The sequence below is a fragment of the Lacerta agilis genome, chromosome 3 (assembly GCF_009819535.1).
Source record: "Lacerta agilis isolate rLacAgi1 chromosome 3, rLacAgi1.pri, whole genome shotgun sequence".
NCBI classification, from domain to species: Eukaryota; Metazoa; Chordata; class Lepidosauria; order Squamata; family Lacertidae; genus Lacerta; species Lacerta agilis.
The window spans coordinates 47,778,159-47,804,901 of NC_046314.1; the positions used below are offsets into that span (position 1 = coordinate 47,778,159).

The 26,743-nt window shown below is 41.0% G+C and overlaps 1 protein-coding gene across 4 annotated transcripts in view; it reads left to right on the plus strand.

The window, feature by feature from the left end:
* Window positions 1–26,743, plus strand: part of SOBP (sine oculis binding protein homolog) — a 138,757-nt gene that overhangs the window by 108,583 nt on the left and 3,431 nt on the right. For all 4 annotated transcript variants that reach the window (XM_033143539.1, XM_033143537.1, XM_033143538.1 and 1 more), the window contains one exon: window positions 8,883–10,834. In XM_033143539.1, coding sequence (XP_032999430.1) covers window positions 8,883–10,832 — 1,950 coding nt within the window. In that variant the 3' untranslated portion in view covers window positions 10,833–10,834. The remainder of the gene's footprint in view (window positions 1–8,882; window positions 10,835–26,743) is intronic.

Genomic DNA, 26,743 nt, shown 5'->3' on the forward strand with positions numbered 1-26,743 from the left:
GATCACTCATTGAATCACTGAATTGTATAGTTGGAAGGGACCCTGAGGATCATCTAGTCCAACTCCCTGCAATGCAGAAATATGCAGCTGTCCCATATGGGGATTGAACCTGTGACCTTGGTGTTATCAGCACAATTGTCTAACCAGCTGAGCTATCCAGTGATTCAAAATGAACCCTGTTATAATTGTCTCTGTTTCATACACAAAACCAAGGAAGTGAAATTTGGTGAGACACTGATAATTTTTCAGTCAGGGATTCCTAGCTTCAGTCACAGAACCACAGTTCTCAAGGGAGAAGGAATTACTATTTAAGGATTAAACTACATTCTAAGCAAAGTTCAGTGAGTCCTTCCTTTCCCTTCCTTTAATTCTTTCCCAAAGCATCCTAGGACAGTTTCCACCTCAGCAGAAGAGTGGATAAGTAGAGGCTGATAAACTCTACCTCCCCCCCCCCAAGAGTAAAAAGCAGCTTCGGAAAGGTAATTATGACTTGAAAAAGGAATCAGAGGGCAAAGGCTTAAGCAGCTTCTTTTCCTGTGCCCATTTCTTGCTCAGAGGTAGCTTGCCCTGGGCTGCATAGGACTGAAAAAAGAACAAAGAAACATTACTTTAAACTGAACTATCTAAGTGGTGTACAGTAAAACCAATCTACAATATACGTTAAAATATTAATCACGAGTCCCAATTACAGCAACTTGAGCAATGTTTGAAGAGGTCTTTAAAAAACACAATTACGCCTTAATCAGAAAACGCTTGAGTAAAGAATAACGTTTTTTGAGAAGGCATTGAAATGTATAAAGATTTGGTGCCTGTTATATGTCCATGAGGCTGCATCAGGGAGTAGCCAACTGAAGGCCTGGTGCCATATTACTGCCAACCAGCCTGCTGCTGGCATATCCAATAAAAAAAAACACGTCTCAGCTTATCATAGTGACCTAGCAGGGGTTTTATAAACAGTTTGAGCCTAAAGTCACTTCCAGACAAACTTGTTTATTGAGCGTTGATCCTGATGTGCTTTGCATTCGACATTGCATCTTCTTGTCATTTCCCTTATTATGAATGTCTGAATTACCAGGGAATGGGGAAGCAGGTTTGTTTTGCAAGAGCGCCAAATTCACCTTAATTACGCAACCTGCATTTGCTAGCATGTGACTGAATCCCACTCACAAAACTGTGACATTCTCAAAGCACCCCCCCATTGAATAGATATTGACTCTGTCGTAGCTATAGTGGGGATAAGAAAAGGCTTTGTGTTAATCCACTGTTTTTCGTGGAAAATAAAAGTTCTGAGAAAGACAGAGGCATGACCATGAAGCTGTGAAATACTGGCAGAAGTTGCTGGTGGTTACTGTTAGCTCCCCTTCACTGATATTTACTGTTGTCTCTTGGAGCTTGTTCGCCATTTCTACTTCCTCCCCGCTGGGTTCCATTCCACATGGCAAACCTGACCAGAACAGATGTCCTTTTTGACATTTCCACATATTGCATCCCCAAGAGTGAGTGAGTGTGCGTGTGTGTGTAGCTGTTCAAATAGCAATAGAATCCAAAAGAAAGTCAATTGTCTTTTATCAGCGGGGAAAAAAAGAGTTAAAATGTTAAGCATTTCAAATCAGAATCCTCAGAGGTGCATAACATATTGGATGAAACACCGAATTAATATATGTAATGCAATTTACTACAAGGACCCAACTAGGGCCAGATAAAACCACAACAACACTGATTATATGAAAGTCCGTGAAAATTTTGAATAATTGCATATTAAGCCAAATAGACAGGTGGTGATACTCTTTCACACATGCACAAAAGAAACCAGATCGTGTGATAAGGCCATGTATCAATGAATTAGGATAAACTAATCCTTCAATGGAATGGAGGCAGGGTGCCCCTCCCTACTAAGCATCCAACCAAATGCCTCTTCTGCCAAAGGAACATTGTGACATTTGCTATGAGGTAGGCAAAAACCTGCAGGATCCAGCCATCTGCCTTAGGCAAAATTTCTTCCCAGCTCTGAAACCAGTGACCAACACCTGTCTAGGTAAAGGTAAAGGGACCCCCTGACCATTAGGTCCAATTGTGTCTGACTCTGGGGTTGCAGCGCTCATCTTGCGTTACTGGCCGAGGGAGCCAGCGTACAGCTTCCGGGTCATGTGGCCAGCATGACTAAGCTGCTTATGGTGAACCAGAGCAGTGCACGGAAACGCCATTTACCTTCCCACCTGGAGCAGTACCTATTCATCTACTTGTACTTTGACGTGCTTTCAAACTGCTAGGTGGGCAGGAGCAGGGACCGAGCAACGGGAGCTCACCCCGTCATGGGGATTCGAACTGCCAACCTTCTGATCAGCAGGCCCTAAGCCCTGTGGTTTAACCCACAGCGGCACCCACCTCCCTAACACCTGTCTATAGCAACCTTTATACTAAACACCAACCTGTTTAAGACAGAAAAGCACAACTGGAAGTACAATAAGCCTTAGAGGGTGAGTGGGGAAGCCCAAGTGAAGACTATGGTGCGGAGAGCCTGTTATGTCCTAGGAGTGGACTGGGTGGGCGAAGTCTTCCCTCCTAAGCCCCATCCCTCAGAATCGCAGCATTGAGATTAATTGGCTACCAAGTTGCCGTCCTCCTTTCCAGTCTCCCATGTGGCCATAAAGTAGACGAAGCATTTCCCCACCGTGCAGGAGGCTCAGGATGCCAGTCGCCCCCCCCCCCCCGCTGTGCAAGGCCACGAAACTGAACTGGGCGTCATGCTTAAGTTGTCGCCTCACTAACCACAAGCTGTTGCTAAGAACAAACCTTGGCTGCAGCTTGTGGTTAGTAAGAACTTATCCATCCTTGGTTTAAACAACACAATAAGCCAAATCATGGCTTAGCTTAACATGGTATCAATAAGGAACAAGGAAGAGCAAAGTGGCGTAAAGCTCTTCCCCAGGTCACAGCGTTAAATGGGGTTTATATCCCAGCTGAGTGGGTTTAGAGCAGCAGCCTTAATTTCAAAATTTGTATAGCCATTTATATCACAAATGGAAAAGATATGTCATATAAAAATTTGAAGAGATGCTAAGGTTTCATACCATTTTGGGCGAGGAGGGGGCCCTGTAACCAGCAGAATCTACTCAGTACACAAATCTTTTCTAATATATTGAATGCGTATATTTCAGAGACAGGGAAAACCCGTTGTTTTATTGAAGTGAAATATATGTATATGGTCTATCTGTCACATCTTAAGTAATCAGGATGAGCTCTTAGGAGAAATCTGTAATTACTTTGAGCATGATATTAGTTAGAAGTAAAATGAATAATTTTGCTCCATTTTATTACCTTTGGTATATAGCCATTTGTATAATAAATTCATTGACCTCATCTTAAATGACCAATCCTGTAGAACAGATCTGATTCATTAATTCTTAAGTGACATTATTTCTACTCCAGTAATTTTTACTCCATGTGAAGGGATAGTGTGCTGTATCTGTGGCAGGATATGAAAGAGAGGACGGGAGAGAGAGAACTAGTTATGTGTTACTTTTGAGTGCTGAGTAAAATCAATTGTATAATGACTAGATATTTCGTTCATCAGGGATGTGCTCACAAATTGATTTATTGCAGTTACCCTCAATATCCTTAATTAATTTTACCTAATGATAAAATATACTGAACAGAGGGTGATCAATATGTGAGTGAAGTAGACCAACATTAGCATTTCTTTTAGTGAATTATTAAAAGCAGGGGGAAATTCTGAGAGAATTTGCAAGAAGTATTCATAACTATTTTTTACAGGAGAACATATTTACCCACCACACGGTAATACAGGAACACACTGGGTTATCTAATAGAGAAAACACTAAAATGAACATTTTGACCAATCATTTATAAAATAAAATAATTAGAGAAGACCTAAACTTCTGTATTTGCAGTGCAATCATAAAATGCACCTTTGCTCAGAAGTAAGTCCCATTAAGAAGGGGGGGGGAGAAGAAAAAAACACTGGTGATAAGTTTTGCTAATAAGGGAAGAGGGTTGGGAAGATTGTTGATCTTTTGTTGTTGTTTATTCTATGCTTGTTTATCTTAACAATAAATAGCCTTCAGAAGAAAAAGAAGTATGTCAGTGTTAATTACTCCCAGATAAATGTGCATAGAATCCAGTGCACACCCAGGAACAAACCTCATGGGACATCATGGGGCTTAGAACTGGGTAACAATATGTAGAATTGAACTGTCTCTGTGTTTGGAGCTACAGCACAGAAACCATTTAACCATGAAATAATGAAGTGTTTTGTGAATGTAGATGTGGGTTGTTGTTTTGCAATCAAACCCAAAAGTGGAGCAGGCTGTAATTACGTTTTCTGACCAGGTTTAAGTAAGTCATGGGAATCCATGGTTCTTAGCACATCAACGGAACTAACGTTCTGCTTCAGACCTTTTCACGGGCCAAGGATCCTCCCCTCCAAGTCAATCAAAACCTCTGAATTAGATTCCTGACTGGGAGCAACATGTTATGACGAAGGTAAAGCTATGAAAGGAGTAGAGTAAGTGCCAGCCATGCAAACAACACTTGGAAACATATTTGAAGACATTCAGCTACGTTTTACTCAAATTTAAATTAATGGACCTACCTTAGTCATGTCCATTAATTTTAGTGGGTCCATTCTAAGTAAAATTTAGTTGAATACTACTCTTTGAAGTGAAAATCCTTGACTGATGCATGTTTGAGGTTCTACATACCTGGCAAAATGTGTGTGCATTTTATATTTGGGTACCTTGTATATTTGGGTACCTTGTACCCAATTCAAAATAAGTGCTCCCACATACATGTTCATGAATGTCAATAACTGGCATTCGAGAGCAGTGTGAAAATTCGCGCAATTTAGTTAAACTCTGGGACAGGTGACTTCTTTTCTGAAGTTTCACAAGAAGCAGACAAGTTGCCAGCAGGATGAAGCAAATGTTTTGAGGAGAAAGGCCTTGAGAATGCACCTCAGAAAGGACCAAACTGTGCAGTGAGAGTGAAACATTAGGCATTATTCAGTCCATTAAAAAATCCCAATTTCTTTGGTTTATTTTAATAGCTCTTTACTGTCCATTCTGGGTACCGTCTTCCTGAGGGAAAAGTTCTAGTTAATCAGTTTAATTTACTACCTGTGTGGAGAGTATAAGGCAAGATTGCTCCGTGTCATAGTGATGGTGTAAAAACTAGCAGAGTAGTTGCAGCTGCATGGTCTTCCTGCACGTATGCCCTCTGGTGCTGGAGAAAATGGTCCCTAGACCTTGATTGCCTACTTAAAAAACCCTGACCTTTGACTTTGGTTCTGGGTCCCCATTCAGATGAAGGGTTATGCTGCTGCAGCCACATGTGTCTGGATGCAGTTTGCTGGTGAGGTCCATGAATCTAATAGTTGATTATTAGGGCGAGGCAAGCTAGCTTTGTTATTTTTGGTCTATACCTAAATTCCAAAATATGCCTTCCCCCAATTTTATTAAATTGTACTTTTAAGGTCAAGAGGGTTCTGTTTGGCTTTGTCGTCTCTTAATAAAGCAGTTGCATTCATCTGCTGGTGTGGCTTTTTAGGGTAAGGTAAGCTTTGTCTCTAAATCTGGTACGTGGGTGGCGCTGTGGTCTAAACCACAGAGCCTAGTGCTTGCCGATTGGAAGGTCGGCAGTTCGAATCCCCGTGGTGGGGTGAGCTCCCATTGCTCAGTCCCTGCTCCTGCCCACCTAGCAGTTCGAAAGCATGTCAAGTGCATGTCGATAAATAGGTACCGCTCCGGCAGGAAGATAAACGGTGTTTCCGTGCGCTGCTCTAGTTCACCAGAAGCGGCTTAGTCATGCTGGCCACATGACCCGGAAGCTGTCTGTGGACAAACGCCGGCTCCCTTGGCCTATAGAGCGAGATGAGCGCCCAACCCCAGAGTCGTCCGTGACTGAAGCTGATGGTCAGGGGTACCTTTACCTTTAAGGTTTGTCTCTAAATCTAGTACCTGGCTGTTGGGTCATTGCTACTGAGTAACATGGGCTTGGGTCTGAGAGGCTGAGTGGATCTTTGGCTGTTGTCTGGTTGAATCCTAAGGACGTCCAGAAACAGATCTTAATGTTCCCTGACTCCAATTTGGGGGACTTTTCAGGGATGGTTGCAGTAGGGTTGATTTTTACCTGTGCATCATTTGGCTAGGTTGCAGGGTTAGGGAATTAGGTCTGGATAGAGAGGAGTCATACACTCTCCTTTGTTATATGCTAACAGGAGTGAGATAGAGATAAGGAGACCTTACCAACACATTTCCCATGCATTCAAAAATCCAGTTTTACATTTCATCTTTACATGGTGGCAGTGGTGGCATTCGAACCCAGAACACTGAAATGATTGGAGCCCAAATCCAGTGTCTGGATTTAATTTCTAGAGTCTAATTTAAGTATGCTTAAATCCTACTGATTTCAAAAATATGGCTACTACAATACGTGCACTTACATGGGAGTAAGCCTCACTAAACCCAATATAAGTTACTTCTTAGTAAATATGATTACTGTGAGAGTTAAGTAAATTCCTATTGAGATCAGTGTGACTTAACGGGGCTTAATTTTGTTTGCATCATGCCTAGGCTTAAAAAAGCACTTTTTTTTTTAAGTGTCATCACCATTTCAGATAAAGAAAAGCTGAGAGTTAAATGAGATGAGTAATCAAATGCCCAGCATATGTTGTTTTCAATTTGTTTATATGGCCAATGGTTATTAAAATTAAATTACCTATTTAATGCTATCATTTCACAATCATCTTAAAAGACATACACATGCACAAGTAGTATTCCTAGTCTTGAATAGTGAAGGTGTACGAAGGACATTGCTTTCACATGGCCATAAACTCAGTACTGTACATTTAATGTATAGTACTAAAGACAGTCTACAGAATATTATGAGAACTGAATAAACAACAAAAAAATCTAAAAGTTTTGTATCTCTGTATAAAATCTGTCCAAAAAAAAGGCATAGAAAATTCTGACATCTGTTTATCTGTTTATAGCTGTGGAAAGATTACTCATTTTAATTCTTGTTTAAAATGCCATATGACGGGAAAGGCATTTGTGCAAACAAGAGTCATATTTGAATTGTAGATCATGTCTCCGCCATCTGTGAGAGCTGTTAGTGTTGCAAAATTAATGTGTTAATGAAATCACAATAATTTCTCTGAAGAAATGGATTCTGAAACCTAGAATGACTATTTTTTGAACTTTGGTTTCTAGTGGCTTACAACTGGGAAAACCTTTCACAGCTTAATTAGTTCTCAAACCTTATTTACTTTTTTTTTTTAATAAAAAAAGCATTGGCAGTGTTTTCACCACACCAACAGTAGCACAGAAAAAAACTTTTTTGTTTTGTTGGTAAGGCTCTAATAATAAAAGGTTTGCCTTAGTTTTTGAAAAGTTGTTAAATAAACTGTTGTCTGCCAAGAAGTTATACAAAAGTGACTAGTGAAGAAGAGTGGGCAAACAGCTTGGAAAATCTTTCCAGCTTGTTGAAATATCACAGCTTCAGAATATTTGAAATTCACCCAGATTTTATTACTATTTCTGCTTCATATTTGGAAGGCAAAGCCAACGATGTATGATGCTTTTGCATTTTGGGTACCATTTAACATTTACATTTAAATAATTTAAAATGTACTGTGTTGTGGGCTTACTACAGATGATTTGCACTCAGTTGTCACAAGTCATTGGGCTCATTTTTCTTAATGTTATTTGATCTTATTTATGCATATAGTATCTATGTGACCATTACCTAATGTGAAAGTCATAATGCACACAGAATTAAGGTCCAATGAAATTATTGTGCTTAAGCACTTTTTGGCTAAATCCTACACACATTTATCTGTAACTAAGCCCCATTAAATTCAGTGGGTTTACTTCTGAGTAGATATTTATACGATTGCACTATAATGCTACACTAGATTTATATGTAATACAGTACTGTATTCAAATAATGCTTTATATGTTTACTTGGGAAAAGTTCCCACTGTGTTCAGGATTGGTGCCCTAGACTGTTCCAGTGCTTCATTTACTTTTTTTTTTTTTAACAATTCATGTAACTCACAAAATAGGAAACTGTTACAGGTAGGTAGCCGTGTTGGTCTGCCATAGTCAAAACAAAATAAAAAATAAAAAAATCATTCCAGTAGCACCTTAGAGACCAACTAAGTTTGTTCTTGGTGTGCATGCACACGAAAGCTCATACCAAGAACAAACTTAGTTGGTCTCTAAGGTGCTACTGGAAGGATTTTTTTATTTTTTATTTTGTTTTGTAATAGGAAAATATTACTATAACCATGTTTCAAATGTGGGAAAAAGCACTGAGTTTGTTAAAGCCCACTCTGCCTACAATCCTGTGCAGAGTTACTATAAAGGAAATCCACCTGAGTGTTATGGGGCTTACTCCTGAGTAAACATACATAGGATTGGGCTATTTGTGAGCTCATGGGAGTGATAAGATTTGAACTGAGGATTTCCCAATTGATAGTGCAGTCTCTTCCCTGCTAGAGTTCACCACCTTTTATGCTTTAGCTGAAACACCCTTAAAATCATGATGCTCTTCCAGAATGTGGACAGCACACAGACACACAAGTATTTTTACAGTACTATGCTTTCATGTTTTAAAGCATCATAGATGAGAACTGTATCAAGTATTATAATGGCATTTATACATAATAATTTATTGAGCATGTATATGTAATGATAGGATTTTGAGGTCAAAATATGCAGGTTTCACGAACTATACTTTCCTTTGATAATTCTGATGTTTGGAAAGCAGTAACGGACAGTTAATTTTTTTTAATGCAAATGACAATATAAAGAGGAAATCGCTTTTTTCTTACCTGTTTTGATTTTGTTACTGTGTTGTAGGTATGTGACTGGTGTAAGCACATAAGACACACAAAAGAGTATCTGGATTTTGGGGACGGGGAAAGAAGGCTTCAGTTCTGCAGTGCAAAATGTCTCAATCAGTACAAAATGGACATTTTCTACAAAGAAACACAGGCCAATCTTCCAGCTGGACTCTGCAGCACATTACATCCTCCAATCGAAAATAAAGCAGAAGGCACTGGGGTGCAGCTGCTGACTCCAGATTCTTGGAATATACCGCTAGCAGATGCTCGGAGAAAGGCCCCATCCCCAGTGTCTGCAGCTGGCCAAATTCAAGGTCCTGGACCATCAGCATCTACCACTGCCTCTCCGCCTGACACTGCCAACTGCTCTGTCACTAAAATCCCAACGCCTGTTCCCAAATCTATCCCCATCAACGAGAATCCAAATATGCCACCGGTTTCTGTTCAGCCACCTGCTAGCATTGTGCCTCCAATTGGTGTCCCACCTCGAAGCCCTCCCATGGTGATGACAAACCGTGGGCCGGTACCTTTGCCCATATTCATGGAACAGCAAATTATGCAGCAAATCCGCCCACCATTTATTCGAGGGCCACCTCACCATGCCTCAAATCCGAACAGCCCTCTGTCCAATCCAATGATTCCGGGAATTGGTCCACCACCAGGTGGTCCTAGAAATATGGGCCCCACTTCCAGCCCTATGCATAGGCCAATGCTGTCTCCTCATATTCATCCTCCAACAACTCCAACGATGCCTGGAAACCCCCCAGGTTTACTTCCCCCTCCACCCCCAGGGGTCCCTTTGCCCAGTCTTCCCTTCCCGCCAGTAAGCATGATGCCAAATGGTCCTATGCCCATGCCACAGATGATGAACTTTGGCTTGCCATCTCTTGCCCCACTGGTGCCACCCCCAACCCTGTTAGTGCCATATCCTGTCATTGTTCCTCTACCAGTTCCTATCCCCATTCCAATCCCTATTCCTCACATCAATGATTCCAAGCCCCCAAACGGCTTCTCCAGTAATGGGGAGAACTTCATTCCAAGTACATCTACTGATGCAACTGGGACAAAGCCAACAAATAACTCTGTGTCCCCTAGAGATTCGAAACAAGGGCCTTCCAAGTCCTCAGACTCAACTCCAAGTTGCTCAGGCCAGTCCTTAAATCAAACACAAGTGCATCAGGAGCACAGTAAAAACGAAGTTGTTGATTTGACTGTGAAACCTAGTAGTCCAGTGAACAACAAGTTTGGTTTTCCTACAGTGCTGCAGGGACCACAGGATGGTGTGATAGACTTAACTGTAGGTCACAGGTCTAGACTACACAATGTTATCCATAGGGCTTTACATGCTCAAGTCAAAGTTGAACATGAAGCTAGCAGTGTTGTCAATCTGACTTTTGGTAGCTCAGACAAAAGGAACTGCAATGACTGCAGGAACAATTGCAGCCCTACTGAAGCAAAAACGTTACCTTGTAGTGACCCAGTTCATTGTGGCCCCATCGCACTGCCATCGGGCACTTTGGAAAATAGTACAGCTGCAGTTTGCAATGTTATTGTGAATGGCACAAAGGGCCCGGAGGTTTCCAAGAACTCAGAGCAGCCCCAGGAGCAGAAAAAGTCTCAGCCTCTAGAGGAATTGCCAGTCAGTGAGCTGGAGTCTGTTAAGGAGAACAACTGTACATCGAACTGCCGACGGGAAGGAGAATCCGGTAAGAAGACTGGGGAAGAGCCCCTGTTTGGGGGAGACAAGCAAGACCCCAACCTGAACAATCCTGCAGATGAGGACCATGCATATGCTTTGCGGATGCTACCCAAGGCAGGCTGTGTCATCCAGCCTGTGCCAAAACCAGTGGAAAAGACTGCAATTGCACCATGCATTATTTCAGCGCCAATTCTCAGCACAGGGCCAGAAGATCTGGAGCCACCACTGAAAAGGAGGTGTCTCCGAATTCGAAATCAGAATAAGTAAAGGTTTGTGTAATCACTACAATCTTCTGTGTGAGTAAAATGAATATCAGTGTTTTCAGGTAGGAGTGAAACACATGGAGGTGGCCATTTGTGAAACTGGGAGAAAGATTGTGGTTTATGAATGCACAAGAAGGTCATTATTTATGTTTTGTCTTTGTCCCGTGATACCTTTGTATCTGTTTGTTTTGCATCCATCAGCTGTATATATTCTGTTATTCTCTTGGAATATTCTCTTAGAACTCTGGCAGTGATGACTGTAGCATTGCTTAGATCCTAACTAATGGATCTTTTTCTATGCCAACTTTTGAAGCCAGGAAACTGACCTAGTGTATATGGCTAAGCCGTCTGGGTAACGGCAATTCAGGATCTCTGTGCTTAACCATCACAATTTACCTTTTGGGGTAACCCATAGCAGAACAATTCAACCACTTGTAATCAGCTAAAATGCAAAGGCATTATCATTTGACCTTCATCATTTTTCAAATGTACAGGTTTTAAGGCACCATAAGATTACTTCACATTAAAGGAAAACTCTGAGCTCTGTTTAAATTGAGAAACAATTTCATATGTTTCTTACTATTTTGGATCTTACCAATGCATCCCAGTACAATGGGACCATGTTTATGTCACATTGCTCCATTTACTCCTTGGCCCTTAGTGTACTGATTTCAAATGAATTTTTAATAGTCTTTGGCTGGGGCACCTCTGCATACAAAAACAACTACCAAAACAACAGCTGAGTCTTCTCTTTGAAACGGTGTTATTTTCAAACAAGTAACTCTCTCTTACACCTTTGTATTATTGCTGCAATAGGCATTTAAAGAAATGCTTAATATGCCAGATGTATAATTCTGATTCAGAACAAATTAATGTTCTGCTTTTAAAAGAAATTATTTGTGTTTGAAAAGCAGATGCTTGGATTTCTGACACTTCAAGACTGATTCATTTCAGTATTTAGATGCTTTTTATATTGAGTCATTTTGAATCTCTTTATAAATAACTGGGGACTAAACAACTGCAGTCAAGTATTCATTATTTTGCTCATTTTGGTTTGGTTAGAGGCGTGGGAGATTAGTGAATGTCTTCTAAGAAAACATCACCTGATGCATGCACACATCACACACACCTTTTAATGGCCTTTCCACACAGTTAGGTTTCTGTACAATTACATATTTGATGCAAACATTTGCCTTCTTCCTGCAACACAGCTTTGTGTAACATCTAGTTCAGCACCCTGTTCTCACAATGGCCAACCTATAGGAAGCCTGAAAGCAGGACATATACCTTACAATAACCAGAGCAATGATATTAGCACAAATCAAACCAACACTCATTTATTTTTTCCTCTCTCTTAGCAAAAAGGATTTGAGCCTTTGACAGCAATATGCCCATTTAAGTTTTTATAACAGCAGTGACAACTCATCTCAGTCCCGGTATTCCACCCCCATGTGGGTTGTTGGGAAGCAGTTAATCTTTCCCCACCCCACCCCTAGAGATCGCTGCTATAAGCAACAGCCCTTTTCTTCAACTTTCACTTCCCTAATTGCGTGCGTGCGTGCGTGTGTGCGCGCGCACACACACACACACACACACACACACACACACAACTGGATGTCAGTACTGGAATATACCTCACACACTTACCATACATTGCTCTCTCACAGCCTAATTCCTCCAGCCATATTAGTATGGCAACACCAAGCTGCTTTTCAAGTCTGCCGTAACTCACATTTTCTCAACCACCTGCAATATGGATATACCAATGGTGGTTTTTATTTTAATTTACAACAGCAGAGTGTTTTTTTTTTTAATGGTTACATACTCACAAAAACAATACCATTTTTGCATGAAGTAAAAAACCTGAGTTAAACACAAACTCCTGTTTTTGCTACTACCTTTTGCTTTTGGGTGGACAAGCTACTGCTGAGTCACCGCTGCACTAAAATCCTGGATTTTTCAGTTGCTTCCTCTGGGCAACAATCATACCAGAAAAGGGGGACTTCTATAACAGACCAGAACACAGCTTTCTTCTTTCAGAATGAAGCAGGCAGTCAATCTCTACTTTTATTTTATTTTTAATCTAGAGAGGAAATTTAGAGTGACACATGCATCAAGAAATACCCCCCACGGGCTGAAAAGTGAACCAGGAAGTCCTCTCTCCATTGTTTATTTTTGGATCTTCCTTGGACTTGTATGACACTAAATTTCTTCATAGTCATCAATCACAGCTGTGACTTCAGCAATTGGCTAAAAATATGGAGAGGAAGGAGCAATTGCTTTGAATGGTGCCTGCACATTTAGTTTCATGTCTTTTCCACTAAGTGAGCTCAAAACATTTAAAAAAAAAAAGAAAGTTCAGCATCTGGGCCCCCATTGGCTCTGGGCCAGTACAGAGGTACCTTTTGTACCTGCTTCTCAGTGGCCCCTATTTAAAATATTGCTGCTCTATTCTTCTTCCTTTCATCTTGTCAACTGATGTAGTTGCATTTTCTCACGATTCATGAGCTGAGAAAACCTAACTCTGCCATCTTAAAAAAAGAAGTTGGTTCAGAAATCATATCAATGATATGCCAGATGAGGTTTAATGACATGCCATGTTTTGCTGCAATGTGGAGTACCCCCGAACCTCTAGTAATTTATATTTTATGCTATCATGGCAATGTTTTGCCATGACAGTGCTATTAGTACACACAAAAGTACCATGGAGAAAATTCCTTTCAAAACAAAGAGAATATTGGGTATCTTAGGATCTGGCAACATTTTCATTATTATAGAGCTGAACTGCAAAAGTGTTTTTAAGGCTGCAATTCTAGACACTTACATGGGAACAAGCCCCATTAACTCAACTCAGTAGTTATGCAGTAGTTACTTATGAGTACTTATGAGTAAATACTGTAAGAATCCACTGTAAAGCTATTTAACACACACACACACACACACACACACACACACACACACACAAGAATATATCTGTCTTTTAGTTCAGCACCCTTGACAAGCCATTACTTTTTTAAAAAAAGAATACGTTCATCCAAGATTTGGCCTAAAAAATCTCCATGGTATTTGATATCTCAAATTTGAAGTTCCAGTCCAATACTGCTCTCAGGATTGATTCAGAGCCCCATTGCTCACATCTAAATGATGGACGTCTATATGTTGTCTTCCTGCTATGTTGCTGCCACCATGACTAATTATAATGTTTATCATGCACATATACAATGCATACAGTATGTTCGTGCATGTTCTTGTACCACTCAATTACAATTGTGTTGGGTGTGAGTAGACAGTATAAGAGGAGTTATGGAGGGTGGACACAAGTCTGTAATATCTGTATTTTGGCTTTGGATAGGGTTATTAACGTACAGTATAAATTTCTGGACAGATCCAAACACCAGTGATGTTATCACTGTTATCCAGCCCTTATACTTAACTATTTCCCATACACCTGGCAAGGGAGACTGCTTATTTTGCCTTAATATTTAACATATCAGGAACTGTTCATATGAACAATTCTCATGTAGCCCACTTGTCAGAAATACAGTATATAGGTTTTATTTAAACCTTAATGTTACCCTATATACGGAAAGATGATTCAAGTTAATATTTCGGTTCGTATATGCACATCTATAGTTCGTATAATAAATGTGCTGTAGCATGTAAAATATTTCAGTGTTTTGATTCCCTATTTCATGTAAAGCTAATCCGTCATTAAATTGCATTGATCTTCCATTACATTCCTCATACAGCATCTGTGTCTTGTCAGGTCATGTTCCTTCACTTAACTGTTTATTATAAAATGTGAATGTTTAGGCAAAGCAGAACCTTGGTATGTTTTAAGGATTTTGTTTACAGACATGTCTTATTTTCTTCTTCTCCAGGTAATTCTGTATAGAAACTTGTAGACAATAATTTGACACTGGACAAATTGCCGTTAGAAAATTATTGATAATACAAAATGATTCATGAATTATTTCCAATATAGAAGCCCACAAAATATTTTATGTGAATAATAACAGTCAAGGCATTACCATGAACAGCTATTGTCCTATTATTTTAACAATCTGGTGTTATTGTCTATCGTCCTAAAAGTTCTTTTTGAAATATGTTGTTGATATTTTCATTTTCCAAGTAGAAGTTCACTGTGCTGTTTTTTGAGGGGACTTCTGTAACATCAGTTAGACATTTGATGTTAATTCATAGCTTAGAAAGCCTTGCTTCGCATTCTAACCTTCATTTTTATCACCTATTTATGACATGTAGGCAGTATACCATTTTAGGCAGGGATCGGTGATAGTTTTCAGTTTTCCAATACCATTCATTTGCTAGAATTGTGTGTTTTTTTTCTACATCTGCAGCTTGGCCAAAGAAATTGAGCTGGTGCAGATTGTCAGTCTCTACTGAAGACCGTATGGAGTTTAGCTCCTGTATCAGCTGGGGGAGTTCTAGGAATAAAAAGCTGAGTTACTAAATTATCTCTTATATTTCTAAAAAAAAAAAGAGGAGTGAAGTCTTTCACATTACAACCACAAGACCTCTTGTGTACAAATTCAGCAACGCATCAACGTTCTGCAGACGGAGATTAAAAATAAATGCAGTCCAACTACAAGATAATAATGATGGTTATGCAGACAGTGCCAATGAAAGATAGCAACTGTCCATCATCACTAATTCAGCAATTCCACCACTAATTCCATCCCTTTCCTTACAATTTCCTTTCTCATAGCACACAAAAGAGTGCTGAATCCGAGATTTTGGGGGTCATTAGCAAAGTGCTTTAGTGTTCCCCTTACTTTGTAATGAGGTAGGGCATGCAAACAGTAATTCTCTCATGCTCTCTTCAGCCTTCTTGCGTATCAACATCTACAGTGAGGCTAGCAGCCCCTTGCCAGTCTTAGAAGAGCGCCTGCAAATGCCATGCGCAAGGAATGCTTCTCCAATCAGGGAAGGGTTGTGAGTGTGCATCAGAGTTTCTGGATAGCAGTGGCTAGCCACAACCCAGTATTCTGAGTGTTTTGCATAATTTATTTGATTTATCATTATATTTATATGCAGGTTTTCCCATAGGTTAATTTGCTCAGTGTTCTACAATGTTTACATGAATGTGTTAATTGTTTACAAGTATTACAGGTTTTAAGGTTGTGTGGGTCCCTCTCATGTTTTAGATTAATAGACCTCTTTGTGTAGAACCTTCTCTTGTTTGTAGCTTGTACTTACATAGTTGAATACATCCCTTATGATTTTAATATCTAAGTAGGTGCACTAGCAGGAGCCAGCACAACAAGTCCTGCTAATGCAACAGGACTTTCCCCTCTCCTGTCCCCATGCTTCCCCCATAACTGGCCTGAGAGGGTGTTTGGAGAACCACCCAAAACAGTGCAAAGGGGAGGAGAGGTGAGATGTTTCTATCAGGCAAGCTGAAAAGTTTGCACTGATGGAACAATGGGAAGAGTACAATATTGAGTTCTTCCTTAGATGTGTAGACATGGTCTGCTGTAGGGATTTAGAGTCTCCTTTAATTGTCATGGGTAAGTATCCTGGACAGTGCCAGATTTATGTATAAGCTAAACAAGCTATAGCTTAGGGCCCCACCCTCTTGGAAGCCCCCAAAAAATTTAAAGGGGAAAAAACCTGGACGCACATTTCCAAAATATAAGATAAAAAACAAATAAAATGAAACCTACATACAGCAATGGTGTTTTGTGTTGTGTAGGCTCCTATGATGTAAGAAATGGGCCCCGCCTGCTAGCCTGCTCCCTAAAATATCACTGGTTTGCTCATTTCTAACAGTGACAATTTGTTGTTGACAAAGGACAGCTGGACATATAAAGGGCCCCATTACCTTCAGTAGCTTAGGGCCTCATCAAACCTAAATCTGGCCCTGATCCTGGAAGCCATTTCTTTGTGTGTTTTTAAGCAAAAACAATTTAAATGAATGGGAACTGCACAAGAGACATTTCCAATGGGCTTTGCTTATGTTTACAAAATTTATTCTATCTATTTCATAGCCTACTGCAATAATAAAATGAGCAGGTATGTCCATGGTAGCATTCCAGTGATACAGAGAGAATCCTAGTTGTAGTAGTTGAAGCCAAGGCAGTCTATACAGTAGCACCATTTCAGGCACATGTCCAGACTCTAGAAGTGGTCTCTAAATGCACTATTTGCTTGACACTTGATTATTGGAAATACTAATTAGCAACACACTCCCCATTGACTGAGAAGTTTGGCCATCAAAGTAAAGGCTGTCAAGCTGATACTGCCTGATATAATTCAGACAGCCCACTAAAATTCTGCATGTCCCAGCTTCACAGTGAGAGAATAGGACATGCTATTGGTTAAAGAAACGTTTTTCTGGGTTTAATCGTTTTGTATTTGAGGAAGGAAAAACTTTCTAAAATTAACCATGTGAAGTTGGCTTGTGCATCACTGCATCCAAATAAGATTATTTTAATTCTACATTACAAGGAAAGGAGTTGCTAAAATGAACAAGATTGAATTATACACATATCATTTAGCTTCCTTACTGTATCTCTCTCTCCCCCCCCCCACCCCCTGCCAGTCACTCCCAAAGTAGAAAATTAAATGCTACACTTGACTAAATACTGGACTAGAATCTTGCACATGCAGGAGTCCGCTTTTTGGCACAATATCAAAAACATAATTTGTGGAATACTAACAAAAATGGATGAAAAAAACTTAATCCTGCATATAGTAGAGGATGCAAATAATGGACTGGCCACAATCTGGGAGCTGGCATTAGCAAGATGACCAGGTACATTCCCATGGGTACCATTCATGGACCCAGTGAGTTATATGAATCAGCCCTCAGGCATCACTATGTGTTACATGTTTACCCCAAGTTGTTGTGGGGGGGATTATCCTTCCCCCACAAAAGTCCTTTTATTTTCTCCTCATAGAACAACCTTAATATTTATCAGGAAAATTCCAATATGCATTGCTTCATAAGCAGAATATAGAATAACCAACTGCGCTATACAAATTTTGAAACAAAGATCCTTCAAGGGAAGCCCCTGCCAGTTGCCATTTTAAAATCTGAGTTAAATAAATTAAATATGGGCTTGTTCTTTCCTAGCTCCCCATCCAGTTGATCAGATTTCTTAAGTTGTGGATCTCAAGTAACTTGAAACAAAAATAAAGCAAATTGCTCCCTGTATAGGATTGCTGGTTGCTGGACAATCATTTTCAGCTGAGAAGGCGTACAAAACTTTAATTTATGAAGCCCAAAACTTGCCTTTTAAGCAGCTTTCAGGCTTCAGATACATGACATGGAACAAAGCAGCCTTCTGAATTTATGCATTAGGCTTTTCCTTTACAACCTTTCTGCTGATTTTTTATTTGTTTTATTAAATTTATATCTTGCCCTTCTTCCCAAAGCAGCTCAGGATGGCATGTGCTTCTGACAGACTAATGTTTAAGGACACCTCCGACAAAAGGATGCATCTCAGTCAGCAGCTATCATGTACCAGGGTGCCAGTCTTTGGAAGTTATCTTTTTCTTTCCTTCAGACTCATGTTCCTATCTGTGATGGGCTAGTAAACACATATATAGAATCACAGCCCTAACAGGACTCTTAAAATGAAAAGCATCCTCTGGAGGCTGCCAATCTGAGCAGAGAAAGGACAGGGAAATGTTGCTTAATCCTTCCCCACAACCCATTTCCCCAGTAAAAATCATTGAGTTTCCTTCTGTAGGGTACCAGATGTGCATATACAGGTGAAACTTGAAAAATTAGAATATTGTGGAAAGGTTCATTTCTTTCAGTAATTCAACTTAAAAGGTGAAACTAATATATGAGATAGACTCATGACATGCAAAGCGAGATATGTCAAGCCTTTATTTGTTATAATTGTGATGATTATGGTGTACAGCTGATGAGAACCCCAAATTAACAATTTCAGCTTTGGTGTTTTCATCAGATGTACGCCATAATCATCACAATTATAACAAAGAAAGGCTTGACATATCTCGCTTTGCATGTCATGAGTCTATCTCATATATTAAACTCCAGTAGCTAATGAAAACAATTGCTTACATAAATGGACTTTTCAACGATATTCTAATTTTTCGAGTTTCACCTGTATGCAGATAAATATGCATCTAGAATGCTGACAGGTGCAGGAATTGGGGTTGAGAGAGCTGCTTGTGGGCCTTCATAGATGGAGGGACAACTTGAGCAGTGGGAGAACAGTTAAGTATTCCCTTCCCTTACTGCTTTCGCAGCCAGAATTAGTCTATGGAGGTTGCTTTAAAAAAAGTAAAGTTTTGGGTTTTCACTACATACATTTGTGTGTAACATCTAGTAGACATTGGAAGAACTGCCAGTAAAGTCCTGTTCCATGGCAGCCATAAGGGAGTGACAGTCAGGAAGTGCTATAAGGTGCTTATGGGACTCGCTGTCTCTGTTTTAACATCGGGAGCCCTGAAACTATTCTACCTCAAATATACTCTTACTCCATATGCTAACTTAGAAATGTGTGACTTTAGGAAATGCAACATAAGCAACATGGACCACACCACCAGGCAAGTAAAGTAATTTAATGTAATAAAGACAACAGAAGTAATACTGACACATAATTAAACATTAGAAAAATAAATAAAGATCGAAGATGCAAACTAGCTCACTGATAATATTGGCTTAGGGCCATACCACACTTTCCCTCAGCAAATCCATAGTCTCAACCACATGTTTTGCCAAGAAAAGTGTGGAGTTGGGGGCAGCCGCAGAGGCTGATCAGTGGGTGGAGGGACAGGGATGTATAACCCTTCCTTAACCCTCCCCTGAAAATGCTCCATATTTCCCACTCAAATTGATTTTGGAGCCCCGCCGCTGGGGGCGGGGAACACAACTCTATGTATGAGGGCATTTGCCAAGGGAAATCAGTGAGCAGGAGATAAATTAAGTCCCCAGCCCCCATCATAAGAATCAGGAAGAAAATACAGGATTAGGAACTGTGTTTTCCTCATAATGTCTAATTCTACCCTAATCCTATGAGGTCAGTTATTCTAAGAGACAGCAAGTGGCTTAATGCCATTGGACTGAATTTCATGACAGGGTATTTGAATGTGAGCTTCCAACATCCAAATACAATTATCTTGCCACTATTCCATTCTGGCTCACCTTACTTCTGATTTGCTTGCCCAACCTATTTCTTCATTATTGGCCATTTATGCATCCTATGGCAGTTGTCCAGATCCAATGTGATCTGTTTCCTGCAAAAAGCACTGCTTTATTTCTCTTTCAAACCTAGAATCTGCCCGTGGGTTGTGCTCAGACTAAATAAAAACCAAGTAAATATTTCCCAGGCTAGCACCATTTATGGATTCTTAGTATGGTGGACCAGTTCCCCTTCTCCCAAACCATCTTCACATTGGCTTAAAGCCCAGCAAAGTTCTTGGCTATTTTTGATTAATGCAATTATGGAAACCACGGGCATAATTGAACAGTGACAGCTGGAATTGAGAACACAGTTAAAACTCCACATGTGCATCAGGGAAAAGAAAAGTGAAGTGGCATCTATGTCCTTCAATATGCAAACCTGGAAATAGATAAGACTAGCTGCTCTTTAAGCACTTTAACTAGATAGATTGTTGTCTCAGGTTTGTCCTTAGGCCATAGTGTCAGCAGAGCCTACAACACATTATTATATCAGATTTGAGCCTTATTGTTCAGTTCTGCTGTGCATTGTCCATCAGGTATCTTGTGTGATTTGTTCCCACTATGTGAAAGGTGTTTGTGGCTGGAAGTGTGTTGCACCAGAAAAGGAATGCTAAAAAGGTAAATATGAAAACTTTACAAGCCTGAGAAAGAGTCTGAATCTGATACCTAGCTAAGTAATCTATGTTTATTTAACTCAGTGATGACCAGTCTGCTAAACTCCCAGTGCATTGGCATATAGCAGGTTTAGGTCCCCTTTCTCAGTCTTGTATCCAAGGATTTATTTCTCCAGGCCTCTTCGTGGTATTTGAAATAATGATATTCCTGTTTAACTTGTGCCTCAGTTTGTAATAAGATCCACCCTGCAGCTGGATTAGTTTTCCAAATGTTCCTAAAATGTTGCTTAAATTTAAGCCAACCTACAATAACAAATTATATAGAGACAAAGAGATCAAACTGATTTTGTATTTTTTATATAAAAAAACATCCTCCAGTCCCGACCCCAATTAAATTCCAGTTTCCAATTCTTGTTTTGAAAACTTGGACTGTGTAACAAAACCATTCCCTTTGGAAGTGCAGACATGTAGGTGCTTGGATAGTGTAGAATGAAGCAAACGATCAGACTTCGATTTGTCTGCAAAGTTCTGCATCTTAACAACCTATTAGTATGTTCACCCTATATTTAGAGTAATTTTAAGCTACTTATGAGGAGCCTATGTCATTAAGTGTAAGCCTTGCTGTCATTGTGAACTATGTGTGCTGGTGCCTTAGACAGATGTATGTTTTCTATGAAGCACTTCAGCTACTATTTAAAAGTTTATTTCTGTGTTTGTTTACTCATTTGTTTGGATGTTTTTCATCAAAAGACTCCTTTTCCACAGACATTTTGATGTATGGATGGTTATACAGAAGAGGTGAACAGTGAGTTCACCGCAGTTCATATGTTGCTATTAAGCTTCTTCACTTTAAATACGGATGTCATGCTATTCTGCATGTATGCTAACTCAACTTTTTATGTAAAGGGAACCTGCAGAGCAGCCCAAAGTTTATTCCATATCATAGGTGCCAACTCCCTTGGGCCCTGGCTGCCTGAGCACCCACAAATATAGGTGCCAGGGCCATGCATGCTGCATGGCACCCACAGTCACAAGGCCAAGATGGCACTCCTGACCCATATATCACCAAGTCATAGGCCTGAAATAAACATGTTAGCTGAGTTTGGCCTTGCATGTTTTTAGTAAGTTAACCTTTCTCTAGAATCCCGATATATAGAGTCTAGATATCAGTGCCTACCTTTCCCCTGGCCCTGCTTCTAACCTGATGCTGTTCATAATATCTAGTCAGAACCACCAGGTGACTCACTTTTCAGGAAGTGTACCCACTGAGGCCTGGGGGTGTTCATGGTAATTTGAACCATGGTGCTATTTGAATCACAAGCAGTCATGATTAAGCAGTGGGACTGAGAGATCAGACCCTAAAGTTGCCTTCTGGTGTAAGGGAAATGGACACTAGTATTATGACAGACAACCTAGATGTTTGGTCAAATAATGAAAGGTGGGGTGCTGTGCTCAGTGTTGCCCAGAATAATTCTGTGGGGGGTTAGACTTATTCACAACATGTACACAGCTACAGCACTCTTCCCAAGAACTTTATTAGCCGCATGCAGCACAAAACAGCATTGCCATTTAAAAATGAATTGGGGCATTTGGTTGCATTTTATCTTTCTTGAGAAATCCTTCATATGCCAGCCTGCAGGCATATGTATCTCTTGACAATGCCATTTGAATGCCTTTGCATGGTACTTAAATTCCAAGGCAGGGGGAAACATTAGCTTCACACCCATTGTGCAATTGCACAAGTGCCAGGATCCTTAAGCAGAGTACCAGAATGCAGCTACCCCATTACTCCCATTTATCTGACAAAGATCTGACCTTGAAGCATTTCAACTAGAGGAAACCCTCCTGTGAACAGAAAGTATTTCAACATCCGTAGGCTTCTACCCATGTTTAATTATTGGCCATCTATAGCACAGCACAGCACACATATAGTTGTCACCTTCACCCTTCCTGAGTCACAATCTAATAAAATGGAGAGGGAAATACTTATCCCACTTCTGTAGTGCATGAGCTACACAAAATAAGTGGCAGCTCTGTATGTCTAACCTGATCCATGTAAACCAAGGCACTAGATGTACAGAATTGAAGACAATGCGTGTTAATGGCAGTTGGAACTGAGTAAGAACTCTCTGAGCTAAACCACAAACTGACTATTTCCATGGCTCCCAGCTTGTTGTTTCTCCCAAAATAATATGTTGCTGGCCTGACTTTGCACTTGGAATGTTTCTCCCAGCTCCAGTGATGTGGTGTCATTTATATCACTTTATGGGGAAGGAGGGATAAATCACCAGCTGTTCAAAAGGGAAGGCTTTAATGGAAAGCCTTGAACTACTTTCAGGGTTTTTAAGAAGAACAGAATTCATGCACATGACAGGCAAACCCGAAGCATTTACAGGGGCTGAACATGGTCTCATGCCTGCTTCAGCTTCACGCTTGTGGTCGATGACCTCAGCAGAGCTTCCCTTAGAAAATTATGGGCTTGACTTTGCTCCAAGCCCATTTCTGTCCCAAAGGAGCCAGGCGTATTTCGGTTCTTTGTCACCAACAGCATTTACATTCATTGCTCTGTTGGATCAACTACTGCACTGCAGCACGTTAGGGAACGGTAATCTCCTAGCCTGCGTCAACACATTTCCAATACTCAAAATCAAAGAAGGCTGGGTTGTTTGGGGGTGGGGGGGTGGACAGGAAGAATCGGAGGGAAACCCATTTCCCCAAGTTTTTGCCAATTTATTGGAAATAAATCAGAAAAAAGTCCCCACCAAAATAAATTCTGTTTCCCCCTGAGCCCTCACACAGAGATTCAAAAAGTAGAGACTCAGAAGCCTCCTAAGCAAAATCTGCATTGTGTTGTAATACTGACAATACAAGTAGTTGGTAGTGAACCATAACATTAATATGAATTGCATTAGGAAGCGATTATTTGCTTGTTAGCACATTAGCAAGGCAGAACCTTTAAATACAGGTAGTTTAAGGAAAGAGAAACAGCTACACACGTCTCATGTGCCAAGACACACCACTGCCTTGACCTTAAATGCACGTGTCCCTCAGGTTTAAAGGGCAAGGCTGCATTTGGCTTCTTTTGGGCACCAGGTGTTCCTATTTAGCTTGCATCTGATCCCAGCAACCTGAGCTAAATCCACAATGCTGTCTCATCTGTCTAAATAGCAAATGGGAATGAAAGCAAATCTACCAGAGGCTGCTGCATCTATGTGATGCAAGCTGCAGTGCTGGCACAGGATTTCCCAATAACCTGTGGTTCCATTCTTTTGGTGGCAACAGCTCTCTCCCTTCTGTAGTGGTATTAAAATGTCACACTGGAAACATGAATTTTTTCTGTGCAGGTATGCCTTGTGTTTCTTGCAGTTTCTCATCAGTCAGTTGATTGGCCAGTGGGATAGGCCTACAGTCTTGAGGCCCTAAAGCTTGAACTGTTATAGGGGTTCCTTCACAGCCAGCAACAAGGTCTGGGTAACCAATGTTTTCTTCATTGAGGTTGTTCCATTTTTTGTAATAAAAACACCTTTACTACTGCATGTCATATTTTGAATAAAATTGCTGTACTGGATTGGATTATCTCACATGTCAAAGGCACGGGTGTGAATAAGACTTTTCCAGTTATTGGGGTGTGTGCAAATTAGGGAAATGTTACATACATGCATTATAGACCCAATTTTTTAAAAGTAATGTGGACTAAAGTCACTTATGGGGCACCTATGGGATTTGGGGCCCTGAAGCTTAAACTTCATTAGTTTCATAGTAGATCCACCCCTTGGACTAGGTGGACTGTCAGCATCCAAAGGAAAGCTTGAGGTAGTGCAGAAAGAAAGATAACTGCCCATGCCATGAGTTTGATGAATCAGTAAGATCAGTTTAGGTTTTAGAAGATGGTGGAAGAACCAAGATGCCCAGCATTGGCAACAGACATCCTTGGGCCCACCACTGATGGGCTCTGGGCTCACTTTAAAACAAAAAACAACAGCAGAACATCAACAACAACCTTTTTTGGTGTAGAGTGGGTGGATGTAGCCCAGACTTCCTCAACCTTGGCCCTCCAGATACTTTGAGACTACAATTTCCATCATCCCTGACCACTAGTCCTGCTAGCTAGGGATGATGGGAGTTGTAGGCCAAAAACATGTGGAGGGCCGAGGTTGAGGAAGCCTGATCTAGCCACTTCCAGGTAAGCCTTCCATAGACAGCGCCCTCCAACATGAGGTACATTAGGCTGACAAACGGTGACTGGCCCAATGATGTTCATGACTGGGTGGAGATTTGAACCTAGGTCTGCCCAGTCTAAATCCAAATTCTAATGACTATGCCACACTGGTAATTTAGCACTAAAGTCCTGAACCCCTAGTCTACCTGGCAGCAAGTCAGTAGGTCAAGTCCAAGTCCAGGGGTCAAGCCACACAAGCAAAGTCCAAGGGTCAGGAAGCAGTCCAGGGTCAATCCAAGTAGCCAGGTCCAGCAGTCAGGATACAGTGCAGAGTCAAACCCAAAGCACAGTCCCATAGAGGTTGTCCAGGATCATCCAAGCCAAGTTCTATCAACATGGGCAGCTGAGCAGACACAGCCCTTCAGCTCTGCTTCCCTTTTGTACTTTTGTGATTGCAGCATCTGAGCTTGATGAGGCAGTTGACCCTCACCTGTTCCAAGCTTCCTCCAGCTGAGGAATCCCACCCCTCCTCCCTGAGCTAGGGAGCTGGGCTGTGGGCCCTTGCTTGCCTCAACCTCCTAGAGCACCCCTCCTGCTCCTCCCTACACCTCAGAGCCCACCATGTTCATGGGGACAGGGGCCCCTCTGGCTCTGGTGATGGGTCCTACTGCTCTCGTTCCTCTCCGCCACCCTGTGAGTACTTCCTTCCCCATCCCCAGTGTGTCCCAGTCCTGGCTACACCCCTCACTGGGATCCTCTTCCTCCTCCCCTTTGGCCTGCCAGTTTATGACATAAAGCATGCAACCAGAAGGGCAGAGCGCAGCCTTGTCGATACAATGTAACTGCTCAGTGTAAGACACTTCTCAAAAATTAGTATTAACATTAATGCTTCTTTAGTTTCCCTGGTACTGATTCTAATTTATCTGGCTGCAACGTCACTTTATTAAACTTCATAGTGGAACAGCAGGGAACAGATTTGGAGTGGCTCAAAAATAAGCTGTGCTAATTCCTGTTTTGGGTGAAGTAGCTTGGTTTATTTCTGATAATGAGTTGCTTCTGGAAATAGAAGAAGGAGAGGATTGTTTGGCTCAAACTGTGGATAATATAGTGAAATTAATATTGGTAAGTCTAGAAAAAATCATATGCTCCAACTCCGGGGGAGGGAGAGACAGTTTAAGCCCCCCAATGTTTTCTTTTTTAGGGCCCCCTCAATGTTCAGAGGACGTTATGTCAGGCCTCCCTAATTGTCTGGAGAAGCTGGTACCTCTGAGTTTGTTTCCCCCCTAAAATACTGAAGGTAGAATGATATAGGCATCACTGCTCACAGTGAGCACATTCATCTCACTACTGTATCTGGTCCAACTGTTTTGCAGAATGTTTTAGCGTCCAACTAATCCACCAGACCTGTTTGGCCACAGGCAATAAAATATGCTACATGTTGCCTCATCATACCACTGCCATCTAGCTTTAAAATGTTACCTGTTTCCTGCCTAAGACATGGATGCTACAGCTCTACACATCAGAACCATTCATATATCTGTTGTTGTTGTTGTTCAGTCGTTCAGTCGTGTCCGACTCTTCGTGACCCCATGGACCAGAGTACGCCAGGCACGCCTATCCTTCACTGCCTCTCGCAGTTTGGCCAAACTCATGTTAGTAGCTTCAAGAACACTGTCCAACCATCTCATCCTCTGTCGTCCCCTTCTCCTTGTGCCCTCCATCTTTCCCAACATCAGGGTCTTTTCTAGGGATTCTTCTCTTCTCATGAGGTGGCCAAAGTACTGGAGCCTCAACTTCAGGATCTGTCCTTCTAGTGAGTACTCAGGGCTGATTTCTTTGAGAATGGATAGGTTTGATCTTCTTGCAGTCCACGGGACTCTCAAGAGTCTCCTCCAGCACCATAATTCAAAAGCATCAATTCTACGGCGATCAGCCTTCTTTATGGTCCAGCTCTCACTTCC